This window comes from Fukomys damarensis, unplaced genomic scaffold (genome assembly GCF_012274545.1).
Source record: "Fukomys damarensis isolate Sample0158 unplaced genomic scaffold, DMR_v1.0_HiC HiC_scaffold_39, whole genome shotgun sequence".
Lineage (NCBI taxonomy): Eukaryota > Metazoa > Chordata > Mammalia > Rodentia > Bathyergidae > Fukomys > Fukomys damarensis.
In genome coordinates, this window is record NW_022900951.1 from 95,900,035 (window position 1) to 95,927,121 (window position 27,087).

Genomic DNA, 27,087 nt, shown 5'->3' on the forward strand with positions numbered 1-27,087 from the left:
ATTATTGGTACTGGGGATCAAACTTGGACCCTTGCACTTGCGAGGCAGGCGGCAGAACCACTGAGCTAAATCCCTAGACCTCCCAGTGGTCAATTTTACATGATTGTGAATTTTATATGTACTGAATCCAAGTGCTTGGAGTCACTTCTCCTTTCAGCTAACTCTGAAAAGAAGAAAAACTAACACCCTTGGCTCTCCAAAGTGAACCAGAGGAGGAACAGAGGCTGGATTTCCACCTGACTTCCTTTCGCAAGTCAGCACACTCTTGTGCAGACAATGCCTTGGATTCATAGAAAGTCAGGGTTTTGCTATAGTATTGGGAGAACCCTGAACTCCCCAGGTTAGATTGAGAAAGGTCACATCCTATTTCTCCTTCTTCACTGTTTTCTCCAAATGGTATGCTCCCCTTTTCATGTGTGTATGGCAGCAATTTTTTGGTAGTGATTGGAGGAGCAGTAAGATGAACATATTGACCTATGGGCTATGGATTTAGATTACAGTATGTTCCCGATTTACAAATGAGTTCTGTTCTGGGAGAACTGTTCATAGGTTGGGTTTATTTGTAAGCTGACAAAGTGAGTCGTATACAGTACACCTCTGAAAGTTCACAAGTGGAATATTTGTAAGTCGGGGTCTTACTGTATAGAAAGATTTTCCAGGTAAATCTACATAAACATATTGTCATAATATTTCTTTCTAAATCCATTTTCAAATATTCCTCTCTTAGAAATTCTTTAAAAGACTAGAGATGTATGATTTGTTTTGCCAGATGATTCTGTCTCTTTTGAGACTTTTAACCTAAGATCTAGTAAAAGGAATAGGTTGACCCTTCTTCATTCAATCAGTATAACATACAGCTCTGGGACTGAGGTGATTTGGCAGGCCTGTAAACAGACCAGGACCAAAGCATTAGCAAAAATCCTGTAGGATTTGGGGTTTTGAAATTGCAGATGGCTATGAATGGCCTTCAGGGCAAGAAGCATTGAGGGACAGTACCTACCCTCATTGCATGCCTTGGTTTCCCTAAAGGTGTTGCCGGTGAATGATTTGGATAGGAGGGTGAGGAGGGCTTTCCCTTGCATTTTCCCCCTGCCCAGGGTGTGTCTCCTGCTATGTGCCTTTCCTTCTAGCCTAGGGAACTTCCCTAACTCTGCCCAAACTGGCCAGGCCTTTGCTGCAGATGCTGTGTGGACTGGAAGTGGGAATAAACCTTATGACTGCCCCTTAGTTGAGCTATGTGTCCACTAAGTGACCAGTAATGAGGATCAAGGTTATGTATTTTTCTCTTTGTCACCTTTGTGTAGAATATTGATCCTATGCAGAATCTGATAGAGCTCTTTCTTCATCTAGGAAAATCCAGAGCTCCCGCATTGTTCTAGTCAGAAGGAAGCATCAGCCAGCAGGGATGGTAGCAAACTAATGAACTCTGCTAAAGTACGGGCAGATGGTCAGCAAGACAACATGAAAGAACAGGAGGAAGAAGAGGAGAAGCAGGACACTGCCTCTCCAGATACTGCGTCTGTCAAGTCTGGCAAATGCCAGGAAAAGAAAAGGAAACATTGCCAAATTGAACTCCGAGAAGACACAGAGGTGTTTAATAAAGCGTACAAGCAAGGTAATGACTCTACCCAAGGAGAAAGTGGTTTAGAGGAGATGCGTGGGCTCACCAAGTTCCCCTCTATTTGAAGGCCCCTCTGGCTCTAGGTGTGTGGCCCAGCTTTGGTGTTCCCAGCTGTGCCACATCAGGAATTGCTGTGAAGTTTCTGTGAGATCACGCATGGGACCTTGTACACTGTAAGCACTCAGTGTTAATTATCACAGGAAGCCAAGGCACAAGGTCCAGCACAGTATTAAGTCATGACATCCCATGCCTTTGACAGTCTCTCTTCCTTCCAGGCCCACTCTCCATCCTCATCCCAGTCCAGAAATATAGAATGGGGACATGTGGTCAGGCCTTACCCAGTTGTACTCCCCTAGGTAGGCATCTGAGAAGCAGTAGCTGTAACTTGAGATCTTCTCAGCAGAAGTTAGCAGTGCCAAGATTCAATCCTGGCTTTGAAGGCCTGCTGCAGGCCTTCAAATTGCAGGAATTGCTGCTGCCGCTGCTGTTCCTGCTGTTTGAGAGTGAGGTGCCTGTCATATTCCAAAGAACTCCCCAGGGCTCCTGGAATGTGCCTGGCTTGCCCTTCTCTATGGGGAACTGCTGGAAACCTCATCCCATTCTCAGTGGCTCCAGTGGCCACTAAATAAACTGTTGGGGAGGTGGCAAGTGTGGCAAATTGGAAAGTGATTTTTGGGGGTGTGTGTCTCAGAAGTACTATTTGTGAAACCAAGGTTTGTTCAGCTCTGACTTATTGCTTTCTAAATCACAGATCTTCCCACTGATCAGGGGGCCAAAGCTGCTCTCAATATTCCACTTGCATCTTTTGACGCCTCTGACCTTGAATGCTCCCTGTGTATGAGGTATGTGATGCCTGATAGTTTTTCCTCTCGTATGCCTGTATCTTTGTACTATTGAGCTACTGTTCGGTTGGTTACTGAATAAAAGCATGGTTTTGACAAAATAGAAATCACGACAGTGTCACACGGCACAATTTGTATCCCCTACTTAAGACTACATTCTCTGCGTCCTGGACTCCTGCCTTGGAAATACCTGGAGAGTGGAAAGGGAGCAATCTTTACAGAGGTCACAAGCTGAATGTCTTTTGTTTGGCTTTCATTTTTTTTTTGTTTTTGTTTTTGTTGTTGTTGTTGTTGTTGAATATGATTGTCTTGAGAGGAGACATCCACTTTCTACTTGGTCAGCCCACCCCACACACACACTGCCTTATAACAGCCTGTCTCGTGTCTACACAATTTTCCTTCACCCCAATAAATATTTATGTTTGTAACTGTGGAACTAATCTTTTAAAAGCTCAGGGGTTAATATCATTGCCAAAGGCCTACTCTTTGGAAGCCAAGTAGAGAGCCTAACTAGATTGTCTTTCAATTGTGCCATGAATAATAGTAGCAGGTGCAGGTGCGAGATACTTAGCAAAGCATTTCCCCTCCAGCTAGTGCCATATCATTTCTGCTTTCTCAGATTTCTAGAGAGGCAAATTAAACACATCTCCCCACTAAAAAAAAGAGAAAGATAGTGGGACTATGGTCTTTGTAGCCACATTCAATTCTTAAAAATAGCTTTCATTTGTTTTATTTCACATCTATGAATTTAGTGGCTAAAAGAAGAGCCTTCCAAAGTCAGAACACTAGCTCTGTCCGTTTACAAGCTATTTTTCTAGGGGAAGTGACAATCTCTGCCACTCTTTTCTTGCCAGTAAAACAGAAAACAGTAGCACCTATCCCATGGGGTTGTTATGACTAACTGAAAAAAGTAGCTCAGTGTTATAATGCTTACCAAGCATGTGCAAGGCCATGGGTGCAATCCCCATCACTGACAGAGACAGGTGAGGGAAGAGAGGGAAGGAGGGAGGGAGGAAAGAAGAGGAAAAAAGAGGAAGAAGGAGGAGGAGGAGAAAAAAAGGAAGTTTAACACTTACAATATTGTGTGGCATATATGAACATTCTATAAATATTAACTGGTTTTCTGTCCTAGACCAAATTTCCTAACATTAGGTCCAGAGACTCCTGAGGAGCTTCTATATGTGGATTCTAACAAATCTAGGAATTCACTGAAATTGTATGTAAAAGTGTGCATGTGTGTGTGTCCAGGACAATGGTCCACAGCTTTCAGTGGATTCTGTATGTCCATTTTCCAAAAGAGCATTAAAAGGAGGCTGAAACAATTGCACAAAAAATGTTTGACCAGAGAGAAAAGGTGTCAAGAAGAGTTTTGTTTCACTACACATTGGGAGCCAGTTGAGGAATCTTCCTCAGATGTCTTCTTGCCCTTTTTAAGCACGTATCTCTCTACAATCAATCATACAATTTGTGTTCTGAGTAACTTTTCTTATCCATGAATAAGAATAAGGCAGCCATTACCCAAAACATGGACTTTCTTTTCTTTTTCTCTTAAAAATTTTTAGTTAGGGCTGAGGATATAGCTCAATGGAAAAGTGCTTGCCTAACATGTGCAAGGCCCTGGGTTCCTTAACATGTGCAGTAATAATTAAAAATAAAAAGTCATGCCAGTCAGATCTGTTCAGAAGCTTGGGCAGATCTGATAAGGAGCAGAGCAGGAGGTGAAATGTCATACATTTTCAGGAATTTGTTTAGGTGGTGTGGGTTAGGATGGTATGGGCTATATAAGTAACCCTTTCACTACTTCCTTCAGCCGCACACAAAAGAGTGGCATGTAACTGTGCCAAAACCAAAGTATGAGCTAAAAAAACTGCTGCTTCTAAGAAGAGAAATGGCCCCCATAGCTAGTAGACTTGACTTAGCCCACCGAAAAGGAGCAGGCCATTGTTGTACTTAGGCTCCTAATGCTCCCTCCAACATCCACGCAACACAAAATCAAACATACAGACCCATCCTGTTTATGTTTTCTCTGTGGACCAGGAATCCTGAAGTTGAAGTTCTTTTGTTCCTCTTCCTCCGCTTTCTCCCTTTCATCTTGATTGACCCTGATCTCAATACAGGGCTTTGGTGAAGGATTAGAAATTTGTTCCAAGAAATAAATACCAAAAGCAGAAGAACTCCTTCCAGTCTTTGCACTCCTAATTTTAAAAGCCCTTATCTTGACCCCTGTTCTAAGTGCAACTTCAACCCCAAAGCCCATCTTTGCCTGAAGTAGCTGTTGTGTAGGTTGCTAAGTTATAGCTAGACTCCCACTTCTTTATGATAATAAGAAACTTGCCAAATTTATAGAGCATTTTTTATCTGAAGGCTTGTAAAACTGCAGCCCTTGGTCAGAAACATGTACAGTAATTTCTTGTCCAACAGGATCTGTTTGTAAGTTAGCCTTCAGGCATTGATGGAGGCTATTTCATACATGTGTTTCAGCTTCCAGTCTCAAAAAAAGCTCAGGTTTCCACCTCTGTGTTTTTTATTGTTGTTTTAATAATTATTATTAGATTCTGTTATTGCCCTCATGTGTCTTTGAGGGAGGGGAATTTAACAGTAGAGACAGTCTCCTGCCATCTTCTGGGTCATGAAACTGGACATTTTCATCACCTGTGAAATTTTCTAGAATTAAATCCTGTCCCACGGTGTTGCATTGTTAGAAAGACAGGTTAGACCATGACTTTATATATTCTAATTCTAGAGAGAAATTCAGGAGCAGGTTGAAGTCTCGCAGGAAAAGTATAAGAGTGAATGGAACAGTTCCTGGAGGGTACACTAATGAGGACCCTTCCAATCTCCAAATCTCCATCGCTAAATCAGGGGAGCTCTATTAAAGAAAGTTGCCCCCTGACTCCCACACTTCAGAACTCTGCCCAGCAGTCTTTAGTAGCTGAAAATCCTTCTTTTAGGTTTACTTGGTGTGACTACCATAGCTAGTGGGGTCCACCTCCAGGGCAGCTATGAAGTGATAAGAATATTTTGGAATAATATCACCTTTGGGATGATAAGAATATTTTGAGGTAGGAAGTGAAAATATTTGATATATGAACCATTTACCCAGCAGCCCAGGTATGTCTTTGTCAATTGAAAGAAGCTTTATGTTTAACCTAGTTTAGCTACTTAAGACTTGGGGTGTTGAGTCAGTGCATTTTCTTCTCTCTCCTGCTTCCTCCTTCTCCCCATTTCCTCTTTGTTCTCATTTGATAGCAAAAGAACAAACTATAAAGATGTAACTGGTGAGAATAGACAGCTTTTTCCAGATAAGCAAAACATTTTATCTGAGCTTCCATCTAACTGAAAGCATTTATTATTACTATTGTTTGCTCTATCACTGTGACAGTGTAAAATGCTTTCTTGTGAGGAAATCTGTCCCTGCTCTGATTTGTAAGTGCCTTCCTGAAGTGTTTTGTGAAATCATTACCTGAAGTGGTAACTAAAGGGGAGAGGAATTCTGGTACACATCTCTATATAGTAAGGACCTCTGTTTCTCTGCCTGTTTTTCTAGAGTGAAAGTAGGGAAAGAGATAGAGAGGGAGATGTCAAAGTGTGTGTATATGAGTGTGCACATCCCCGTGTAGGTGGATGGTGTCCATATGAGAAGTAGTCATCCCCATGTCATAAGAGTGGAGAAGGAAGATCCCCAATGGCATCAAGTTTGACTTCACATCCTGAGCTTTCTGCTTCGTCAGCTAGCTGTGTGACCTTGGGCGAGTTATTTAACCTGGATGCGTTTTAATTTCCTCAGTACAAAATGTAGCTAATAAAACTTGCCACCTATTCACGTATAAAGCTAATTTATATGAAAAAGAGTATTCGCGTACACCCAGAAATACAACAAGAAAAATATATTCCATCTGTTCCGAGTCACTTTACTCAGCCAACCTGTGCAGAGTAATATCCTTGAATATAGAAGTGAATTGAGTATTGAAAAGTGACTTATTTCAAAGCAATAATTATACAGTGTCTGTGGCCACATTCATTGCCTCTTATCGAGGGGCATTTTAATGATAGAACTTGCTAAGAAATGGCTGTATCCTTTTGTGTATGTTTCATTCATCTGCTCACAAAATGTCAATATTTTTTGCTGTTAACTAGCAAGCTCTTTGTTAATTTATATGGATTATGTTATTCGATGAATAATAGACTTAACTGAACTTCCCAGGAAAAATAGCTTTGTGTATTGGTAGTAGACACATATTCACCAGTCATCTTCATCATTAGCATAATCAAATAGAGTATAAAGGAATCAGATGTTCAGGATTCAAGTTACTGAGGAAACAAACTATCCTGGTTTTGCTGCTCTTGTAGTTTGATCACAACAATGGTTCCCAAATCAGCCTGCAGGTCACACTTCTGGAGCACATTGTGAATTAAGAAGTATACAAAGGGCATAAACGTATATGTATTCTCATAATAAAATACTATAAAGAGGATGCTCATGTAACCCGTCAGTTTAATAAATAATATATCAGTACGACCCCAGAAGCTGTCCTTTCATAATTAGGACTAAACACCCCCACCTCCAACTACTATCTTGACCTCTTCTTTCTTGTCTTATACTTTTGCCACCCATGTATGCTTATCTGCCTAGTACAATTTGATTTTGCTTAATTTTTATAATTTATATAAATTGAATGATCTAAAATGTATTCTTTGAATCTGCCTTCTTTTATTCACTATTAACATTTGTCTACATTAGTGCAGGTAGACGAAGTTTATTCATTTTCATTATTGTATGGTATCGCATTGTATGACTCGACCATTTCTTTATTAATTCTGTTATAGCTGGGTGCTTAGGATGGCACTAGTTTGGTGATGTTCTGGACAATATTGCTATGCACAATGTCTTTGTTTTTCTTCTTTTTTCCTGTGCTGGGGATTGAACTCGGGGCCTTCATAATGAGCTACATCCTCAGCCATTATTTTTTAGAGACAAGTTCTTGCTAAGTCGCTGAGTTGCCCAGGAAGGACTCAAAATTGTGATCATCCTGCTTTGGCCTCCCAGAATGTGAGATTACAGGCATGCACTAGCATGCCTGGCTAAACACTGTTTTTTATATCCATCAGTGTTTACTCATTTTCTATTGGGTTCTCTCTCTTTCTTACTTACTTGAAGGATCTGCAATTCTGTTATAGACACAAGTCTTTTTTTTCAATCATATGTATTACAAATACTTTCTCCTATGTGGCTTGCCTGTTTGCTTCCTCAATGACATCTTTTGATGAACCTAAAAATTCTTAATATTAGTGCAGTCAAAATTAGTAGTCTTTCATTTATAGTGTTTCTTTGTGTCTTGTTTAACATGGTTTTTATCTTGAGGTCATAAAGTTATTTTCTTATTATATCTTCCGAAAGCTGTATTATTTTACCTTTCACATTTATTTTTACAGCCTAATGCAATTCACTTTTGTGTACATTGTGAGAAATGGAACAAATTAATTTCTTCCTCTAGATAACCAATATACCATTTACTGAGCATGCTACTTAAGTAGCAAAAACAAACAAATCCAAAAAATTTCCTGCCCCTCCCCCCATTCCCTGCTTTAAAGTGCCTTGTTATAAGTAAAAAGTCCATTTATGAGTCTATTCCTAAATTGTAATAAGTTCTGTTGTCTGTTGGATCAAGTCCTTCTACGTTGTTGTTCTTCAAATGTGTCTTAGTCCTTTGTATTTCGTTATTGTGTTTATAAAACAATTTGTCAAGTTCCTCCAAAACAAATGAAATCACCATTGGAATTTTTGTTGGGACTTATTAGGGCTTCTTTACATTTTTTCAATGGGATGTTTATGGGGCTTCTTTTTCTTCCAAGAGATCTCACACAACTTTTATTAGATTTATTAGATTCCTGGGTACTTGATTTTGAAAAGAAATTATAAAGGTCATTCTTCTTTAAAACTGTATTTTAAACATATTGGTATAACTATATAGATCTGCAACTGTAGTATATATCTAGCAATCTTACTAATTTGATTCTTAATTCTAACAGTCACTCTGTAGATTCTTCTGTTTTCTAAATTCATTACTCATCATTATACCATTGAGAATAATGACATATTTGTCTCTTTCCTTTCCGATACTCAGGTTTGTCGTCTTCTTGCCTTAGTGCACTGGTTAGGACCTCTAACATAAAATTTTTTTTTTCTTTTTGAAAATTTACTTGTTGGCCAATTTAATAAGTCAGATGTATTAATTTTGTTTGACAAATTAACTACTTTCTAAAGAAACTGTAAAATTCAAAAAGTACAAAAAAACATTGAATATGTACAAGTTCTTTCTGCTATTCTGGAATTTCATGGGCATGTTAAAACGATCAAATGTCTGTCTATCCCCTTGACTTGCTGAATCTGGAACTTCAGCCAGTGGAGCTTCACTGTGCAAATGTTTTCAAAGCTCCATGGATGACTGATAATTATGTCTGAAGACTGTTACAGAAGGTTTGCCTACACAGACGTTGGTAGGATTGTGTAATACAGTGAATCTCAAGCCTGGATATGTGTTAAAACCAACTGGGAGCTCAAAAAACTCTTTATGCTTGGCCTGGACCTTAGACCTACTAATCTGGATCTCTGTAGATGCATTCTTGGGTATCTGCAGTTTAAAAAATCTCTCCAGGTGAGAAGGAGTGGTGTAAGGAGGGGAAGGAGGAAACAACTGGGAGTGGTAGGTGTGTAGGTTCACAATCTTGATTGTGGTGGGTTTCATGGGTGTGTGCATATATCAAAACATCAAGTTGTATGCTTTAAGTATGCTCAATTTGTTGTATGTCAATTATGCATCAAAAAAGCTGTTAAAGAAATGCCCCTGGTGTTTCTTATGTACACTCATGATTGAGGATCATTGTGTAATAAAAATAGCACGAGTGGAGGTGAAAATCGTAGAGAGTGTCATCTGTTAACCATTGTGTATACTTAGATAAGCATCTTTACTACCTCTGAAACTCAGTTTTATTCTAGTTGATGGATTCAGTTTCTTCTCAAGAACTTTTGAGCTCTGCCATTTTGATTCTTGTGCTCAGCCTGGCAGGGTGGGCTAGACTGCTGGTGCACCTCCTGGCCACATGAGCTGTGTAGCTGCCGATCTCTTTCCCTCAACTGAACACTCCTGAGAGGTCAAAATAGGTTGATCATGTGTCTCTTCTTCCTGTGCTCCTCCTCTTAGTGAATACTATTCCCACTTCTTAATCATCATTGTTAGTCACCCACACCCACTGGTCCTGCTGCTGGTGAACCTTTCTTTATGCAAACTAAATCCATGTATCTCTAAAGAGGCAGAACAGCTTTAATAAAGGATTCGAAGACTATATTGAAAATATCCTGCTCTTCCAAAGCAATTAAAGTAAGAGCTAAATGAATTGCAGTATGTGTATATGTAATATATAGTATATATGTGTGTATATCATCATATATCTGTATTTATTCATCTATCTATATCAGTAAGTGGATTAACAATATTACCCTGTAACCTCTAAGGAAATTATCTAACCATATAAAAGCTATACTTGTTAGAGATGCAGTTTCAAGATATATCAGGCAGTAAATGCTGCTTAAGTGAAAAAAAGAAATGAAGATTAGCAAAGAAGTCAAGTTTTTCCCAGGGTCATCTGATGTAAGGTGCTTATGTGTGTGTATGTATGTATTTATGTGTATGTTTACACATAATCAGGTGAACAAGTTCGCTAAATGTTTTTGTATGGAATCTATTCACTCTGGAATTAATTTCAATTTTTCCTGGACCAGACAGGGAAAAACATTGGGTGCCCCAAAAGAGATAGACTAGGACTAATATTGCAAAATGATCTTTAACAAATGAATTACTTTTAATCTGCTCAGAAATAAAAAGCAAATGATTTTCTGATGTGCAGCAATAGCCATGATTAAAAACTAAAAGAATTCTTTACATGCAGATTTTTTCCAAATAATTCTATGAAATCTTAACCATGAGTACTTCTGTCTTATTTTTTGTCTTATTACAATTTTCTTCCATTTCTATTCTTAAATTTCAGATTATTCTATGAGCCAGTCACAACACCTTGTGGGCACACCTTTTGCTTAAAATGCCTTGAAAGATGCCTGGATCACAATGCAAAATGTCCATTGTGCAAGGATGGTCTCTCACAGGTAAACCAATATTTATTTCTTAGTGGCATTAACTGTAGAATTAAATACTAAGAGTTTGACTGGATCCTAAGTAACTTCACTGTGCTAGAGCAAAGCACCGCCCCCCAGGTTACTTTTCTCGTTGCCGAGACAAAATGCCTGGCACCCAAAGTTAAAGGAGGAAAGGTTTATTATAGCTCACAGTTTGTAGAGGTTTCTTTATAGTTGGCTGGTTCCAAGGCAATGTGGCATGGTGGTGTGGTGGGGAGAGCACATGACAAAGGAGAAACAGTTCATAGTGGGCAGAAGGCAGGAAGACAGCAAAAAACCAAAGTAGTGAAGAAGCAGCAAACATTGACACCAGCCCTCTTTTTCTCCATTATATTCTATCCAGGCTACACATCCTTAGGATGGGTAGCACTCACACCCAGGATGGGACTTCCCATTATCCACACCCAGAGCTATGCCAAATCAATTAATGAACTAATTTAATACTCGCACAACCTTAATCCCAGCACCACACACTCTAGATGCAGCCATCTTTAAAAAGCCCCACCTAAAAACACATGAGGTTTTGGGGGGACATATAGATGCAAGTCATATCATTCTGCCTCTGGCCCCCCAAAGAGACTCATGTACATCTCTTTATGTAAAAAGCATTTAAGAGTTGCCAAAGTCCTATTGGTTTCAGCATTGCTGAAAAGTCCAAGTCCAAAGTCTCCTCTGAGATTTAGGGCAGACTCTTAGCTGAAAGCTCCTGTACAAGTGAAAAGAAAGTTAAGCACTTCAAGCATACAATGGCACAAGATGAACATTCCCATTCCAAATAGGGCTGTAGAAAGTAATGGGACCAAAGCAAGTCCAAAATCCATCAGGGAAAACATTAAGTCCTGTAGTTCCATGTGCAGCATCCAAAGCAATCTGTGGCAAGATGTGAACTCCAAAGGGCTTGCTTGGGTGGCTCTGCCCCTATGACACTACTGGTGGTTATAGCTGCCATGGCTTTTCTCTTGGGCTGGCTCTGCCACCTCCTTACAGTTTTCCTCAGATGATCCATGTTCTTGGCTTCTCCAGCCTTCTGGAGCCTATGATGCATCTTCAGCTACACACAGTGCCTTCTCAGGGGCACACTGCCTGGCCTTCCAGGTCTTCCTTAGAAATCTGGATGAAGCCTTCCTGACTCCACAACTCCTGCATTCTGTGTGCACCTAAAACAAGCACCACATGGATGATGCCAAGGTCTGCCACCAGCTGGAGCAGTAGCCAGGCTTCCTTCTCTCTTGGCTGTAGGGGTTGAGTGCCTGGGTCACTGAGCACTCTGAACCCAATCCTGAGGAACAAATTCTCTAGACTGCCACCATTCTGGATCATAGTGCTCTGGGCTCATTTCTCAAAGCAAATTCTTTCACTTTTGCAACCGTGAGTCTGCAAAGGCTGGGGTCGTGCTGTTTCTTATGACATCCTCAGGCCATCTTTTCCATTGTCCTGTTCCTTCTCAGCTATCACGTTTTCCTCTGCTTTGTCTTTGCAGTCTGCAACTTTACCAGAGCTTCCTTTATGGCCAAATTCACAACATTTAAAATCATTCTGTTGGGCTCTTTCCTCTTTATTCTCAACATAAGTCTGGCTAAAAGCCCCCAACAGTAGCCATGCCATGGCCTCAACATTAGACTGCCTTGAAATTTCTTCTGCAAGATTAATTAGTCCTCCATCTTTATTATCAGTCTCAGCCAAAGTTTCTGTACATAAGTAAAATGCAGGCAAATTTGCTGCCAAGGCATAACACATATGATCTGGAGTCAAAAAGCCAATGAAGTTCTTCTTTCCAAAAGAAACCTCTTGAGCTTGGCTTTTACCAGCAGCATTTCTGTCAGTATTCTGATCTTCTGAGCTCTGACCAGAACATCCCATCAAGTACATGTTAAGGCATCCCAGGGCTGTGTCTACAGCCAGCATCTCCAAACCTTTCCAAACCCTTCCCACAAGCTAGTTCCAAAGGCTCCTGAACCACATGGTCAGGTATGGTCAGGTTTAGCCACAGCAATGAGCCTACTTCTCTGGTACGAAAATCTGTTTTCCCACAAGCCAAATCTAACCACTCAGGAATCACTATACTAGTTAGCATATGTTTGGCTGCTTGAAAAGCTCTGGGGCCTCTAAGTTCTCTAAAATTGATCACACCAAGTCCTACTTTTGTTTTGCAAGTGGGCCTGATAGAATTTACTGTGGTAGAAGACGACCCAGGAATCTGTCTTGTTTTCCCTTGTGCACCACATTTTACAATCAGTATTAATGTTCTGTGACCTTTGCGATTCCTTAGAGAGGTTGGAGACCTGGGGCAATCTCTACATGTATGTAGGTCCAGAGAAGTCACAAATTAAGCTTTCACCAAACCCTAAACATTTTCTGTAAGGGAATGAAATGAAATAATCATCAAGGTTAGCTTTGAGGGTGTGTGTTTGGAGAAGGTCAAACTCATCCCTTTCCCTAGATAAATAGGTGGAATTTGATGACCTGTTTGTAAGTGAGAAGCCCATGGTCCTTATACTTAAATAAAATATCCATGCTGTGATAACAGTACAAAGTTGAGATAATCAGAAAGAAGGGATGTCTACCCATATGCTCAGAACCTAAATAAAACCACTGTTGACATTTTAGGATGTTCCCTTCTTGGAGTTTTGTTGTAGCATCACCTCCTTCTTGGATTGGCTGCCTTCTGAGCACTGACTGAGTAACACAGTTGATTCTCTTGTAGCTACTAGTGGTGGCCGCTAAGGCATCCAGGATGCAGATACTGTATGGTCCTAATATCAGGGGCTAGAAGATACTTTCTTCTCTCTGTCACACTTACAGGATAACACTTACACCATTATATACAGAGATAAGTATTTCAATCATGTCCATTGCAAAATAGGGATTACCAGTTCTGGTAAGGAGAAAAAATTGTCTGACACCAGCAGTTTCACCCTCAGGAGCTCTCCCTGGTTGGTCCATAGGGGTAGTTTCCACAGCAATTCCCTAACTTTGGTGGTTTGGTTGACACCATCAAATACCTCTAACTTGCACATTCCTAAGTAAGCATGAAGTAGGGATGTTTGGGAGGAGAGTAATAGTGACAACGAAGCTTGCCCTTGTTCTGAAATTGTGATTATGACATAATTTTGGTTACATAGATGGCAAATGAAAAAGGGAGATAGACGAAAACAGTCACCAGTAGTTAGCTGTTTGTGTGTTTTAAAAGTAAAGTTAGAACAAAATCTATAGACTTGGGAATATCCAGAATCCAAGCATGGGTTGAAGTGGGATCTAGGCAGAGTATGAAAGGCTCAAAAAACATTTGTTTTTAGCTCCCCAAACCTTTTGACTACTGACTTTAACATATTTCAAATAGAGACCAAAGAGCTTGTAAACAAAACAGAGAAAAGAGAAGCAAAGATCACCTCTTTTTTAGATAACAAAATGATTCCAATTTCAATGTTTTAGGAAATCTGTGCTGTTTTAAAAACTTCAACTCAAGTTCTTTCTCTGTTAAAATATTTTTTCTAATTATTCTAATTATTAGGTAATCACTTGCATTTTTTTAAATTTGAAAAACTAAATCCTAACATTCAGAGAATTCATATGATAGTATCACTACTAAAGTATGGATCCAAATTGCTCCAGTATGTGAGTCATTGGATTATTTTACTGATTATATTAAAAGTCCTTTGTGTTTTTCTGATGACTGCATAATATCCAATTACCTTGTTCTGTACGTAGTGCTTGGCATCAAGAAAATACAGCAAAAATGTAATAATGGAAGAGCTAATAGCCAAATTCCTTCCAGAAGAACTCAAGGAACGGAGGAGGCTTTATGAAGAGGAAATGGAAGAACTCTCTAAGTATGTATATGTACATGCATGCTTCTGTTTTCAGTTTCATCCATACCAGATCATGAGAGGTAAATACACACATTTTTCTCCAGCTCCTCTTTCAGGGATACCACATTGGTACCTTGAAATTGGCCATGGTGAGAGTATTTACACCATGGAAATCAGCAAGTGCTATAGACTAGGGCCTTTTTTTCCTCCCCCAGATAACAGTTAACCATTTACCATCACACCAATGAAGAGGCATAAATCAAAACACTGACCAGGATGCATTTTGGCACTACTCAGAGGATGTTGCTGACAGGAGTAAATTGGAAAGGTTTAACCAGGAGAATTTATGATGTATCCAGATTGCCTGAAAATACATAAGGAGGTTCTGTGAGGTCAAGGTCTTTGGTGACGTCAGGCCTGGGTTTGAGAGGTTCTATCGAAATATGAGAGGGCTTCATGACCCTAGGCAGATCATTTCACCTTTCTTAGTCTCAGTTTCCTCACCTATAACCTGGAGATAACAGTTCTTACACAATGGACTTATGAAAAACTGATGAGCTGGTACATGGTGAGCGTGTCCTAAATGGTAATTGCACTTGTTATACTTGTTCTATGCTTGGCCTGCTGTGCACACATGAGAGGTAATAGAAAGCATGGTAACAGATGCAAGGCTCCAAGCTCTCTGCTTGATCGCTTGGCGGAGTGAGTGGGGGATGATCACGAGTTTCTACCCCTCTTGCTGCTGCCCTGCTCTCTCCGCATCCCCGGTGGAATTCTCACAGCATTCTAAAGGTGCAGTGTTGATGACAAAAGCTGTTCTGGTTTTATGCCTACCTTGTAGAGAATATTTCTAAACTCCCATCAGTTTATTTGAATGTGCCTCTCACTTTGAGTGTTTTCCTCAGAAACTAAAAGTCCTTATTTTCTCATTGACTTATATTAGAGTTATTCAGGACATCTTTTCATTTCATTCTTGTTCTCAGGTTAACATTGAGGTAACCCAAATATCACTTAAATACTTCAAATATCACTTAAAGTTTTATTAATAAATACTGGAATATACTAGGGAAATTTCTATTTAAAAGAATCCTAAACCTGGCCTTGGTGTGATTTGGGCAAATAATCTTATATCTCTTGGGTAGGTTTAGATGCAGCCTGCATATAGATTTACTGGACAAATAAGTCAAGGACCCACAAGAACCTGGCACAGTTAGGGATTCCCTGGTGGGCTACACGTCTGAATCTTTGGGGGTACTTTTTGAAAGGCAGATTCTTGGGTCCTAATTCCAGGGCTAATATGTCATTATATTTGGGGCTATGATGGCCCAGCCATTGAGATTTAAAAGTCCCTGGTGACTGTGATGTACAGGAGCACTTGAGTATCACTAGGCTAGATTACTCTTGCCTCTCTTCTGCTTGCTTCTTCTCCTGCCTGAGCTTGCTATGCACATACTCTGGGGGCCTTTGCAAATTTGAGAAGTTCATGAAGACTTGCAAAGAATTTCTCACTCCAGCTCTGGAGAGCTGTGTGCACTTATACCATCTTTATATTCCTTCTTCAACAGAGAAATCATTTTGAGTGCATACTTGAAAGAAAGAAAAAAATATGCAGCATAGCTATCTCCCACAATGTTAAGGTACTAAAAAACTTCTTCAGCCAAAGGAGAATATGTGCAATGCCTGTGTCAGTCTCTTAGACCTCAGATTGGCCTCTGCTCCAGATAATGAGACTCAGCTTGTGACATCAGTCGCATGTCAGTGTTTCTCTCTCTGCCATCAGAATCTGATGGCCCCCGGTCTTTACTCGGGGTGGTGGTGGGGAGCTACATGGTGATGTTTAACCAGCCTTTCTGTACTTTGCCCCATTTCTTTGAGATCCATCTCATTTGCTCTTCTTGACAGCTTAAATAAGAATGTGCCTATTTTCGTGTGTACCATGGCCTATCCAACCGTTCCTTGTCCTCTGCACATCTTTGAGCCTTGCTACCGCCTGATGATTCGGAGATGCATTGAGACAGGCACGAGACAGTTTGGGATGTGCCTTGGAGATCCCGTCAAAGGGTAAGTGAAGAGCCCTGGGAGTAAAGGGGCCATGGGTAGAGAGGGATTTCCTCTCCTTGAGGCACTCACAGAGGTGGGGAGCTTATGTGGTTTAGCCAGTTTAAGAACAAGAACACTTGTAGAGATCCCAGTCCCTCTGGTGCCTCGTTTACTGTATGAGAGGCTATCTGTGTAAATGAAATATGCAACCTTTTGTGAAGCAGGTGATATATATTATAAAACGTGTTTTCTAGGAGTGTGGGCCCTGGAGTCAAACTGCCCAGGCTCATATTCTAGCTCTAGCCTTGGAGCGAGTTTGACTTGGGGCAAGTTACTTAACCTTTCTGCTTTTAGTTTTCTTGTCTTTTAAGTGGGTATGGTGATAGTGCTGACCTCATTGAGTTTGCTTGTTGTGGGGCATCGATTGCTGTCCTATTGCAGCATGGCAGTGAGAGCACACATTGTCCTGGCTCTCTCTGCTTAGCTTCTGAGTTAATGCACAAAAAAACACTAAATGCACTCGCTGGCTGGCAGAGTCCATTTGGGATACTCTAACAGAATACCATGGGCTGAGTAATTTATAAACAATAGAAATTTGTTTGTCCTGATTCTGGAAGCTGACAAGTCCAAGATCAAGATACCAGCATCTGGTAGGAGACTTCCTGATGTGTCATAACATAGCAGAAGGGAAACAGCAGAGCAAGAGAGAGGAGGGCCAACCTGTCCATTTATAATAAATGCAGTCCTGTAAAACAGCATTAATCCAGTTTGAGGACAGAGCCCTCAGGGACTAATCCTTGCTTAGTGGTCACCACTCTTAACACTGTTACAATGACAATTCATCCAACATGAGTTTTGAGGTGCACATTCATACCATATCCCTGGAACATAGTATGTGCTCAGGAAATGGTTGCATTGAGATTTTCTTTCTACACTGTATAGGTGCTCCTTATTCTTTAGTTCTAACTGTACACCCAGGGGCAGGTAAATAGGCAGAAGTCTTTTGAGATGTACCATACGGTTATATAAATGGCTGGGGTTCTGCACTCAGAAGATAAAACTTATCAAAGATCTACTTTCTTGACTTTATTCTCAATGAACAGGTTTGCAGAATATGGCTGCATGCTAGAGATCAGAAATGTTCAATTCTTTGCTGATGGTCGCTCAGTGGTTGACAGCATAGGCAAGAGGCGCTTCAAGGTGCTCCATCAGGGCCAACGGGATGGCTACAACACAGCCGACATTGAATACATTGAAGATCAAAAGGTGAGAGTGGCCAGTGCCAAGAATCCCAAAGCCAGTCTCTCCCTGTAACTTGGCATGCAAAGATCACTGCAGGAGGATTTATCAGAACTGTCTTGGGGCCTTGAGATTTCTCACCAAACTCCTGCAGCAACGTTGAATGCTGCTGGATTGCTTTCCTGCTGCAGCACCGCAGGGAGAGCACCCATTGTCCTGGCTCTCTCTGCTTAGCTGCTAAGTAGCCGTCATGCATAAGAAATGCTATGCCAGAGCAACCCTGGGGCCCAGGCAGCCTAAGAGTTCCACCTTTGCTCAGGACACCAAGGGGTAGATCAGAGAGGTGTCTACACATGTGTATTTCATCTGTCTATTTATTTTTAATTACATTTTCAAACTTGTTTCTTTTGATAGCATTGTAGAGTCATACATGTATTTGTAGTTTTAAATATGCAACTTGACTAGGTAGCACTTTTCCTAAAGCAGAATCATCTATCGTCCCCCAAAACAGAAAAATGACATGTCCAGTTAATCCTTGGTTTTCTGAGCTAATAGTTAGAAGAGGTCAGTAATCCCAGGGTCTTCTGATATGTGTGGGATTAATGTGCTCTAAGGCAACACTGTCCAATAAACCTAAATTAAATAAAATTTTAAAAAAGAATCCCATGTTCATTTATATTTACATTCACTGAGTCACCTATTAATAAATATTTGATCAACCAAAAAAACTATTTGACTTTGAAGTCAGTTAAACACTGAGACACAGATACTTTCATGTATCTCTTCCCAGAGAACAATGGAAAAATAGATATAAAAATGAATAGGACAAGGGCTGGGGATTTAGCTCAGTTGTTCCAATGCCTGCCTTGCAAGTGCAAGGTCCTGAGTTTGATTCCCTGTACTAAAAAAGAAAATGAATAGGATAGAGGCATGAGCCATCATTACCTGCTTTAACACAAACCTCATCTCAGGCCTCTTTGAGTCTCTGGCTTTCTGTGTATCTTCCTGTTTCAGCAACTCTAGCCAGTCAAACACTTTGCCTTCCTCCCGCTCAGCCATGCTTATTCACAGTCCAGTACCTGGCTGTGGAGTGTTTCACGTGTATGTAGAAGGAAGCTAGGTGGGTTAGGCGTCTTGTAGAAAGGCAGAATGGATGCTGAAAGAGAGTCAGGTGTCACAAGCAACTCTGGGAGGAACGGACAACACAGAAGGATTCACTTCCACTGTGATACTTTCAGGTTCAGGGAGAGGATTGTGCTGAGCTCATGGGATTACATAATTGTGTCTACGAGCAAGCGTCATTGTGGTTTCACTCACTCAAATCGTCTCTGAAGAATCGAATACTCAATCACTTTGGTCCAATGCCAGAGAAAGATGCTGATCCCCAGGTACATAAAATGTCTCTTTATACTGGACTACGCCACCAGATGGGAGTTCCTAAAATTTGTGAGTAGATGGGTGTGTGGTTTTTAATCCAGCAATAAGTGCAGAGAAGAATGTGAGTCCAAAGTGGTATTGTTTGCCTGGCCAGTGAGCATCGTGGAAAAGAACAAAAGGATTCTAAGTTAAAACTGGAATACCAGAAGTATGGTGTGGGCACTTTGATCCAAGGCACATGTTGAGAGATAAGCAAGGTGAGGGAATGGAACATAGGCACTAGCAGCTGAAGAACCTTCAGTGAGAGTACACATTCACAGCATGGTATCATTAGGGTTACAAGATGCAAGCAACAGCTAGGAGATAGGGTCAGGTACACTACAACTGCAAAGCCACAGGAACTTGTCACACTCAGGCACATCCAGCTCAGCCCCCCGAGTCTAGACCCTTGCTGTTGTCCACATCTGGGGTGAAAAGGTCTTGAGAAAACTGAACCCATCTTTAAATTTACCCTTCACTGAACTATCCCAGAGAATAGTTCATTGAATTTCACCGGATAGACCTTCCTTGGGAATAGGCCCACATATGAGATCAAGCTTCAGTCACAAGCTCTCTAGGAAAGTGGAGGGAGTTATGTTTCACCTGTCTTTATTTGCTTGGTATACTTTCAGGGAATTCCAGCTTTGGAAAGACTTGCTTCCTAAGACAAAACTGGAGATATCCTGAAGCAATATTTCTTTACTGCCACCATTTCCCATACCCTGAGATAGCTCTCCTACATCATCACTCCTATGCCTTCTTCGATTCTTTACTTAGGCTCATTCCTGACTCTGTCACAATAGGGAAATATGAATCCATTATATTCTGGCTTCTCTACTGATAGACTGGTTTTGCTTACCTTCCTAACAACATGACCTTGGTTGGGTAAATCCCTTCCTTTTTCTCCCATTTTTTTAAAATGAGAGAAGTGGATGGCAAGGTCTCTAAAGTCCCCTCTTCTTGGATATTGAGGCGCCAAAGCACCTGTCTCATCCCTAAAGGGCTGAAATGTCTTGCTTTTCTCTAGGCCACGGAAGTGGCCCCTATCTTACTGTGCAAAGGCATTATGACTTTTGAAAGGAGAAAGATCAGGGAGTACTTCCCAATTACCCAGCTCCTGGCTCTGGGCCATGGTGACTCAGGACTACAGCATAGTTCTGAGCAAGCTTGTGATCAAGCTTAATGTTCCTCTTTACCTGCTGGGAAGTATTTTCCCCCAGTCAGGCAAAAGGGAGATTACCAGTGCTAACTGTGTCTTCCACAGGAGAAAACACAGATGCCACACGGATTCATAAGGACTTAATGATATAGAAAGCTGAAATCTTGGGTTTCATTTCCTTTCTTGTTACAGTTTGTTATCATGTAGTTTTGGTGGTGGCAGCACCAGAAAAAAAAAAAAACTGAAACCAATACGGCTTGCTATGGCCAAAGCTCCAGCCCTAGCAGTCCCATGAATAAGAACAAGCTAAGGAGGAAGTTTCTCAGAAACCACCACATGTATTAAATATCTTTGTTGATGATTCTGGGGAAGTTCAGAATGTCAGTCTAACATCCAGAAATGATCACAGAGGAAGAACATGTTACAGATTGCTGTGAGGGGCCAAAAAAAAGTCCAGATGAAATTAAAGAGGCACAGAAAACAAAAGAAGGCAATGAGATTTGGGGAGAATCAGACTTACCAATTTGGAGTGAAATAATCCTAGGTATAGGAGTTTCAAATAGAACATGGTTCTCTACAGTCCTAAAGTCAACTTTCTGAAAGTTGTGGGAAGAAAATGCATTTCAGTTTTAGTAAGAAACAAGTCATCAATGCCTAAAATGTATGTTCAGAAGGTTAATTACACATAAAATTTTGGCAAAGGATTTATATGGGGTGACAAAGCTCTTTAAGGAAAACCTGGGAGCTACCACGAATGTGTTTTCTAATTGGAAATTTTGCAGTGTGAGGTTACTGTTCTTTGAGACTATAAATCAGAGCTCCTTGTTGCAGAGGAGAAGATAGTAGAGGCTGTACATAGTGCCCTGGTATATCTGGACTTTTGCCTTTAGCCAGAGCAAGACAATGAAAGGAGTTAGGAGAATGCAAAGCCTGAGGAGTTGTGGCAATTAAAGGCCTGAAGAAGTGTACATGAGTTCAAAGGATCTAAACAGAGTCCCAGAAGTGGGAGAAACTAAGTAGTGGATATTTCAGCTCATAAAATAACACTGGATAGTGGGCATGGTTTATTAGGATATTGGTTTGTTTTCTTTAATGAGTATTAAAAATTATTGCGGTTCAAATAAGATAAAGGGCCTAAGTTCTGCAGGACTAGGGCAGCTATATTTTATGAGAATATTCAAGAAACCAGGCTCCTTTATCACAAAGCTCTAGTGCCCATAGAATATTGCCTTTGTCTTCTTAACTGAAGAAGGCTGATCATCACCATGTCCCTGATCTAGGTAGGGAAAAGGAGAGAAAGAAGGCCAAGCCATATGCTACTTTCCTAGAACATACCTAGAAATTACACGTCACATCTTCCCTTTACATCTCATTAACCAAAACTTTTGTCTTATGTCCTCACCTAGCTGTAAGAAGGCTGGAAAATAAAGTGCCCTTGCCCCACCCCCACCATGGCTATATGCCCTGCTAGAATAAAGGGGAAATAGATACAAAGGCAGTTAATAGTCTCTATCACACAGAGAAGCAGTTACATCTATGGTATATACTTTGGGCATTTGGAAAACATCAGACTGTTACGGATTTTGTGGGAATAGGATGAACCCACTGTGTTTCTCTGTTTCAGATTAACCCGAATGGCCCAGCCTGGTGCTGGTGGATATTAGCTGTTCTTCCTTTGGAAAGTCGAGCTCAGCTCCCGTTTCTTGCAATGAGGTCCTTAAAAGATAGACTGAATGGTATTCGACGAGTCCTGGCTTTTATATCCCGAAACCAAAACTAGTGAGAGTGGGTTGCTGAAGAGAAATTCCCACCCTCCCTGCTGCCTTGGGGAGATTGACTTGTAAATATATCTAATTGCAATAACATCTTAACAGAACAGGTTATCAAAAAGAGGTGTGTTTTCCTATTTTTGATCACACAGAGAAATCGAGTAGAAAGACCAAATGAATGTTACTTGTTTGAAACTTGCTATTTTAAGATGCTTCTTGACATGCTGCACAACTACATAGACTGCAGAGGTGTTTAAAAGCCTAGAAAAAAACCCGTGATTTTCACATAAGATTTTCTGGAAGTTTAACATGACTTTTCTTTAGTTTTTCCTCTCTTTTGTAGGTGAATGACTGTGTGGTTGAAATGTGAAGCAAAGATACTAATAATGTTGCTGCATTATTTCACTGACTTGAGTTCTCATTCCAAATGGTTCAGGTTTTATAGAGCATTGTGTAAAGTAATGTTCATACTTCTTTCTGTTTTAATAATTTATTTTTTGCACTACTGTATCCTTTTTCTACATGTATGTTTGTAACTATTTAAGTGTACATACATTACTGAAAAATCCATTGCTTTATTTATTGATGTGGTTTACCATGTACCTAGGGGGAATCACAATACTAGAAATGTGCAATTTTTGGTCAAAAGGTTTTTACTACATTGATCCCATTTCTTGAACTGTTTCTATGTCTATCCTAGTAGAAGTTTAAAAGGACTTCAGAATGATGCTAAGATCATCCATCTTCAGATTCAACTTTTCTAATTTTAATTAAACAACACAAAATACTTCAATGATTCAGCATAGATTATGCTTTATGCCAAGGTAAAGTAAAATAATCCATTTTCTTTGTGTAATACAGACCGAGGTGGAAAGAATTGTTGTTCTAGAGCAATAAGCAAAGGGTGTCTTTAATTACAACCTATTATGGGCATTTATTTCAGTAATCTGACTAGAAGTGATGGGTTTCAAAAGTATAATAGGTCACAGCCATTCCAAGCTAGCCCACACACTCCACATGTTCTCGATGTTCTGAGGATGAAGACCTGTGCTAAAACACTTGATGAAGGTCTATTTGTTATTACAACTGCACCAGATAGGTAGAACCCTTTAAAACACAGTAATTTAAAATAACCAGACATCTATGGTTTCATCAAAACCTTGCCTTTTCTTCTAGCTTCAGTGGGCCAAAGATTTCAATATAAGAGAAGAAAAAGAAAGTAAAAGTAACATTACTTAGCTTGATTAGTACTGGTTTGATTCCTTTCATATCTAAAGAACCTAAAAAATACCATGAGTATAAGAGAGTCATAATGTCAGTGAAAAGATTAGGGCCAGAAGAAGTGAGTTGTGGCACTTGTGCCTTCATGTAGATTACCCTCCCTTGTGTGATTCTGGACAGCGTGTTATTTACTGGAAGCCAGCCCACTCTGTTAAGGTCATGCCTGGAATGATTACAGTAACTCCCTGACTTATGAATGAGTTCTGTTCAAGAATTATTCCTAAGTTGGATTCGTTCATAAGCCGACAAAATGAGTCTCATACAGTATACCTATCAAAGTTTGCAACTTGAATTTTCGTAAGTTGGGGTCTTACTGTAGCCTGACTTCTATACCACCAGTGGCCAGAAATAGTAATGGGCAAATGAGATGATCCAGATAATATTTAAGAGACTCGTGTAAGCAGAAAGCACATTTTCTTCTCACTTCTTAGTGGATGTTGTGTTAGCAGGTTTGATGCTTGGAGTATACTGGGCTGGGAAAGAATGCAAGTAGAGTAGATAGAGTGGAAAGACCTGTCTGCCGAGGAAAACTCTACAAGGCTCAGAGTACAGTAAATTAGAGCCCCTTCCCCCATGCTCAACTATGTGTACATAGTCTTGGTACAACAATTTCTTATTCTGTAGTGTAAAAACAACAAAGGAAAGCTTGTAAGCTTCTCCATTTACTAAATGTGTTGCTTTGACAAGTGATTTAACTTTGGCTGAGCCAGTTTCCTCATCAATGAAATAGTAATGATAAATATTGCATATAGGGTTGTTATGAACGTTAAGTGAAATATGCCTGAAATCCTGTAGCATGGCAGCTTGACTAGAGGAGATATTCAACAAATCAGAGTTGGTCATAGTTACAGAATATCCTCAAAAGCTATATTTGCATCACACATTGCATTTACACACAGCACCCACTTGCAACCCCTTTAAACTTGGTTGGAGGAATCTGCACCACTGAATTTTGACCATAACTTGATGGCTTACAGGTGATTCCTTTGGGGATTTATTCTGTTTGGGAAAGTGAAAAGAGAACAAATGAGGGTCAGAGGTAGGGATTAGTACTATGCCAACAAATGGTTTCCTGTTTCAATAACTGCTAAAAAGCAGGGTTCCTTGGAAATCTAGCTTCTCTGATAAAATGGAAGCCTTAAATTCTAACTTTGTTAGAATAACAAAGTCACCAATCTTGGTTCTCCAAAATGTATTAAGGATCTCACCCATACCAGGATGATTGGATTTTATGATCTGTGAATTTTGTGCTCAGTTCATAAATGGTGAATTATATTTCTTTATGCTGCCCAAAGTAACAAATACAAAAAAATGTATTGAGATCCTGCCATGTACCATATATGAAGCAAGATGATCTCTCATACCTGAGTTTAAGTCATTTATTTCTTAGAAAGTAATTACTATCCCCATATAATGGATGAGAAAACAGGCTCAGCAATGATGAGTACTTTGCCCAGGTAACATGGTCATCTAGTAAGTAGTCAAACTTGATTTTGAATGTATCACTTTGCATATTTAAAAAAATTTAAATCTTATTTTAAAATTTTAAATCTTTATTGTGTTACACAATATTTTGTTTAACAGACATGGCAGTCAATCACAAAAGCACCCCAAGAAGCTCCAAATGGGAAGATGCAAATAAAGTTAAATTCACTTATCCAGCACTTCTATACTAAGTCAAAAAAGATAGTTTGATTTCTTAATAATGTTTCATATCATAGAATGCCCCTCAATCTGGGAGCACTCAACTCCAGCATGCATACGTCCTGGTTAGGCAGAATTGCACTTTGCTTTCAGTAGCCTAGATACATAGTTGGGTTGTTTTATGCTAAACTTATGTAATGGCAGTAGGTGGGCTAAACCTTGGCTGTCTTTGGGTTTACTTGAACAGAATCATCAATTGGACTTGACCATTTTTACCACTTGTAACGTGGTTTTGCTGCCCAGCTCAGAAATGAAGGAAGAATGTATAGAGAAAAGACATAAGTCTAAATCTAGCCTAGAAAAACAAGACTTCCCCCTGGGTAGATAGTGCCACTTGTTGGCTTGGTTTTCCTGTCCGTTGTGACTGACTCAGTATTTTTCTGGTAGGTTATTTTCTGTATGTATGTGTACATATGTGTATGCATATACACCCACATACATGTGCCAGGTTGCCAACAGACATCATGCCTTTCTGCTTTGTACTGCACTACTGCTGCTAGCTAATAACCAGCAAAATGTAGAAAATGAAAAATGAAGAAATTAATTTTCTATACATAACTTGCAAACAAGAGGTCATAGTCCTGACTTAATAGGTCATAGGACTGACTATTTCAACAGCCTTTTCTGAGGGCCAACTGCTTCTAGCCCAGTGCTGCCTTCTGCAGCTGGGTCAAGTTAAGTCATTGCACATGTGGCTCTTCCAGCTCTGCCGGTGGAGCTGGCCTGGGCTCAGATAATCCCCTGTGACTGGCCGCAGGAGCAGCAGAGCTCCTGAGGGCAGTTCACAGCACCCAGAGGTCTCTTACTATCAACAGGTTGCATACTGTTGATGGACTGCAATCCACTGGGGACTGTGTTTCCCCTGCCAACTCCATTTCCAACAGGAGTATTTTATTCAGGGACTCCTTCCTCAAGTTCCCAGCCTTTTGACTTTGCATCCATTTCTACTCACCAAGGCAGAATCATAGCAGAGGTATATGACTAATATGGCAGTCTTTGGCTGCCCAAATACTGAAAAAGAGCCAGTTCTCAGCCTGCTCTTGGGCGTGACAAGTGAGATTTTAGTTCAAGATTAAAGACAATTCTGAAAAGCAGCCAGCTGCGTGGGATCCATTTTGTCGCGTTCCTAAGTGCAGAGAAAAGGAAGGTAAAGGAGCCATGTAAAATGTATGCATTCAACCCATTTTAGAGTGATAGCTCCACTTATCACAGTGTAACTTTACTAATCTGGATTATGCACATCCAGATGTGAGGTGAAGAGGTTTTTCACTTACAAGTGGGTATTTTCAAACGTGTTAAATTAACCTCCAGAGAGAAGTGCCTGTAATCTCTGTTCCTGGTGTTACCTTAAAGCTTTGCTATTCATGACTCTGTAGCTGTTTAAAAAACTTTCCGAAGCAAATGTGATTAACTGAAGTTTACAAAGCAACACTGTAGATTATGCATCATTTTAAAATTTGGTTAATCATTTATTGTTAAAGCAATGATAATAAACAACAGTGAAATAAAAAGAGAGCAAGTAGCTTAACATGGCACCATAAGCTTACTTTAGGTAAACTAATTTTGTCATTGAATGCAGTTCGCAGTAATGCCAGGATTAAAATGTCAAGCAAGCTACCTAAACAGTGGCATCTTTGGTTGTGTGCTTGTTTTCCATTTGTTTGTCAAGCAGTCATTTTACTCTTGCACTGTAATGAAGGGAAATTAAGATATTGCTCCCCTATATTGCTATTCAACTACCTCTATATGCTTGATTTCTTTTTAGGGGTTCCCTTCTTCCAAGTCTGTATAAAAAGTTTCAGCTCATCTATGTTGTAATAGCAATGTAATATAGACAGTTTTTGTGAAAGTTTTTTGTTCATTAAAAAAATGTTTCCTATTGTCTCACTTTGTATACAACAAAATTGTACTCATACCTTAGGAAAAGAATTACCTAACTTCATTATCACTTTGTTGGAAGCTTAATAGAAAGAAAAGCTATAGGAACATCTATTTGGTTCTTTTTTTTTTTTTTTT

General features: G+C 40.0%; 1 protein-coding gene across 3 annotated transcripts in view; it reads left to right on the forward strand.

The window, feature by feature from the left end:
• Lonrf3 (LON peptidase N-terminal domain and ring finger 3) overlaps positions 1 to 24,523 on the forward strand; it is a 36,583-nt gene extending 12,060 nt beyond the window's left edge. For all 3 annotated transcript variants that reach the window (XM_010622637.3, XM_033760268.1, XM_033760269.1), the window contains 8 exons: positions 1,351 to 1,615; positions 2,373 to 2,463; positions 10,510 to 10,624; positions 14,363 to 14,484; positions 16,366 to 16,524; positions 17,607 to 17,769; positions 18,981 to 19,130; positions 21,942 to 24,523. In XM_010622637.3, coding sequence (XP_010620939.1) covers positions 1,351 to 1,615; positions 2,373 to 2,463; positions 10,510 to 10,624; positions 14,363 to 14,484; positions 16,366 to 16,524; positions 17,607 to 17,769; positions 18,981 to 19,130; positions 21,942 to 22,097 — 1,221 coding nt within the window. In that variant the 3' untranslated portion in view covers positions 22,098 to 24,523. The remainder of the gene's footprint in view (positions 1 to 1,350; positions 1,616 to 2,372; positions 2,464 to 10,509; positions 10,625 to 14,362; positions 14,485 to 16,365; positions 16,525 to 17,606; positions 17,770 to 18,980; positions 19,131 to 21,941) is intronic.
• Positions 24,524 to 27,087: the final 2,564 nt, after the last annotated feature.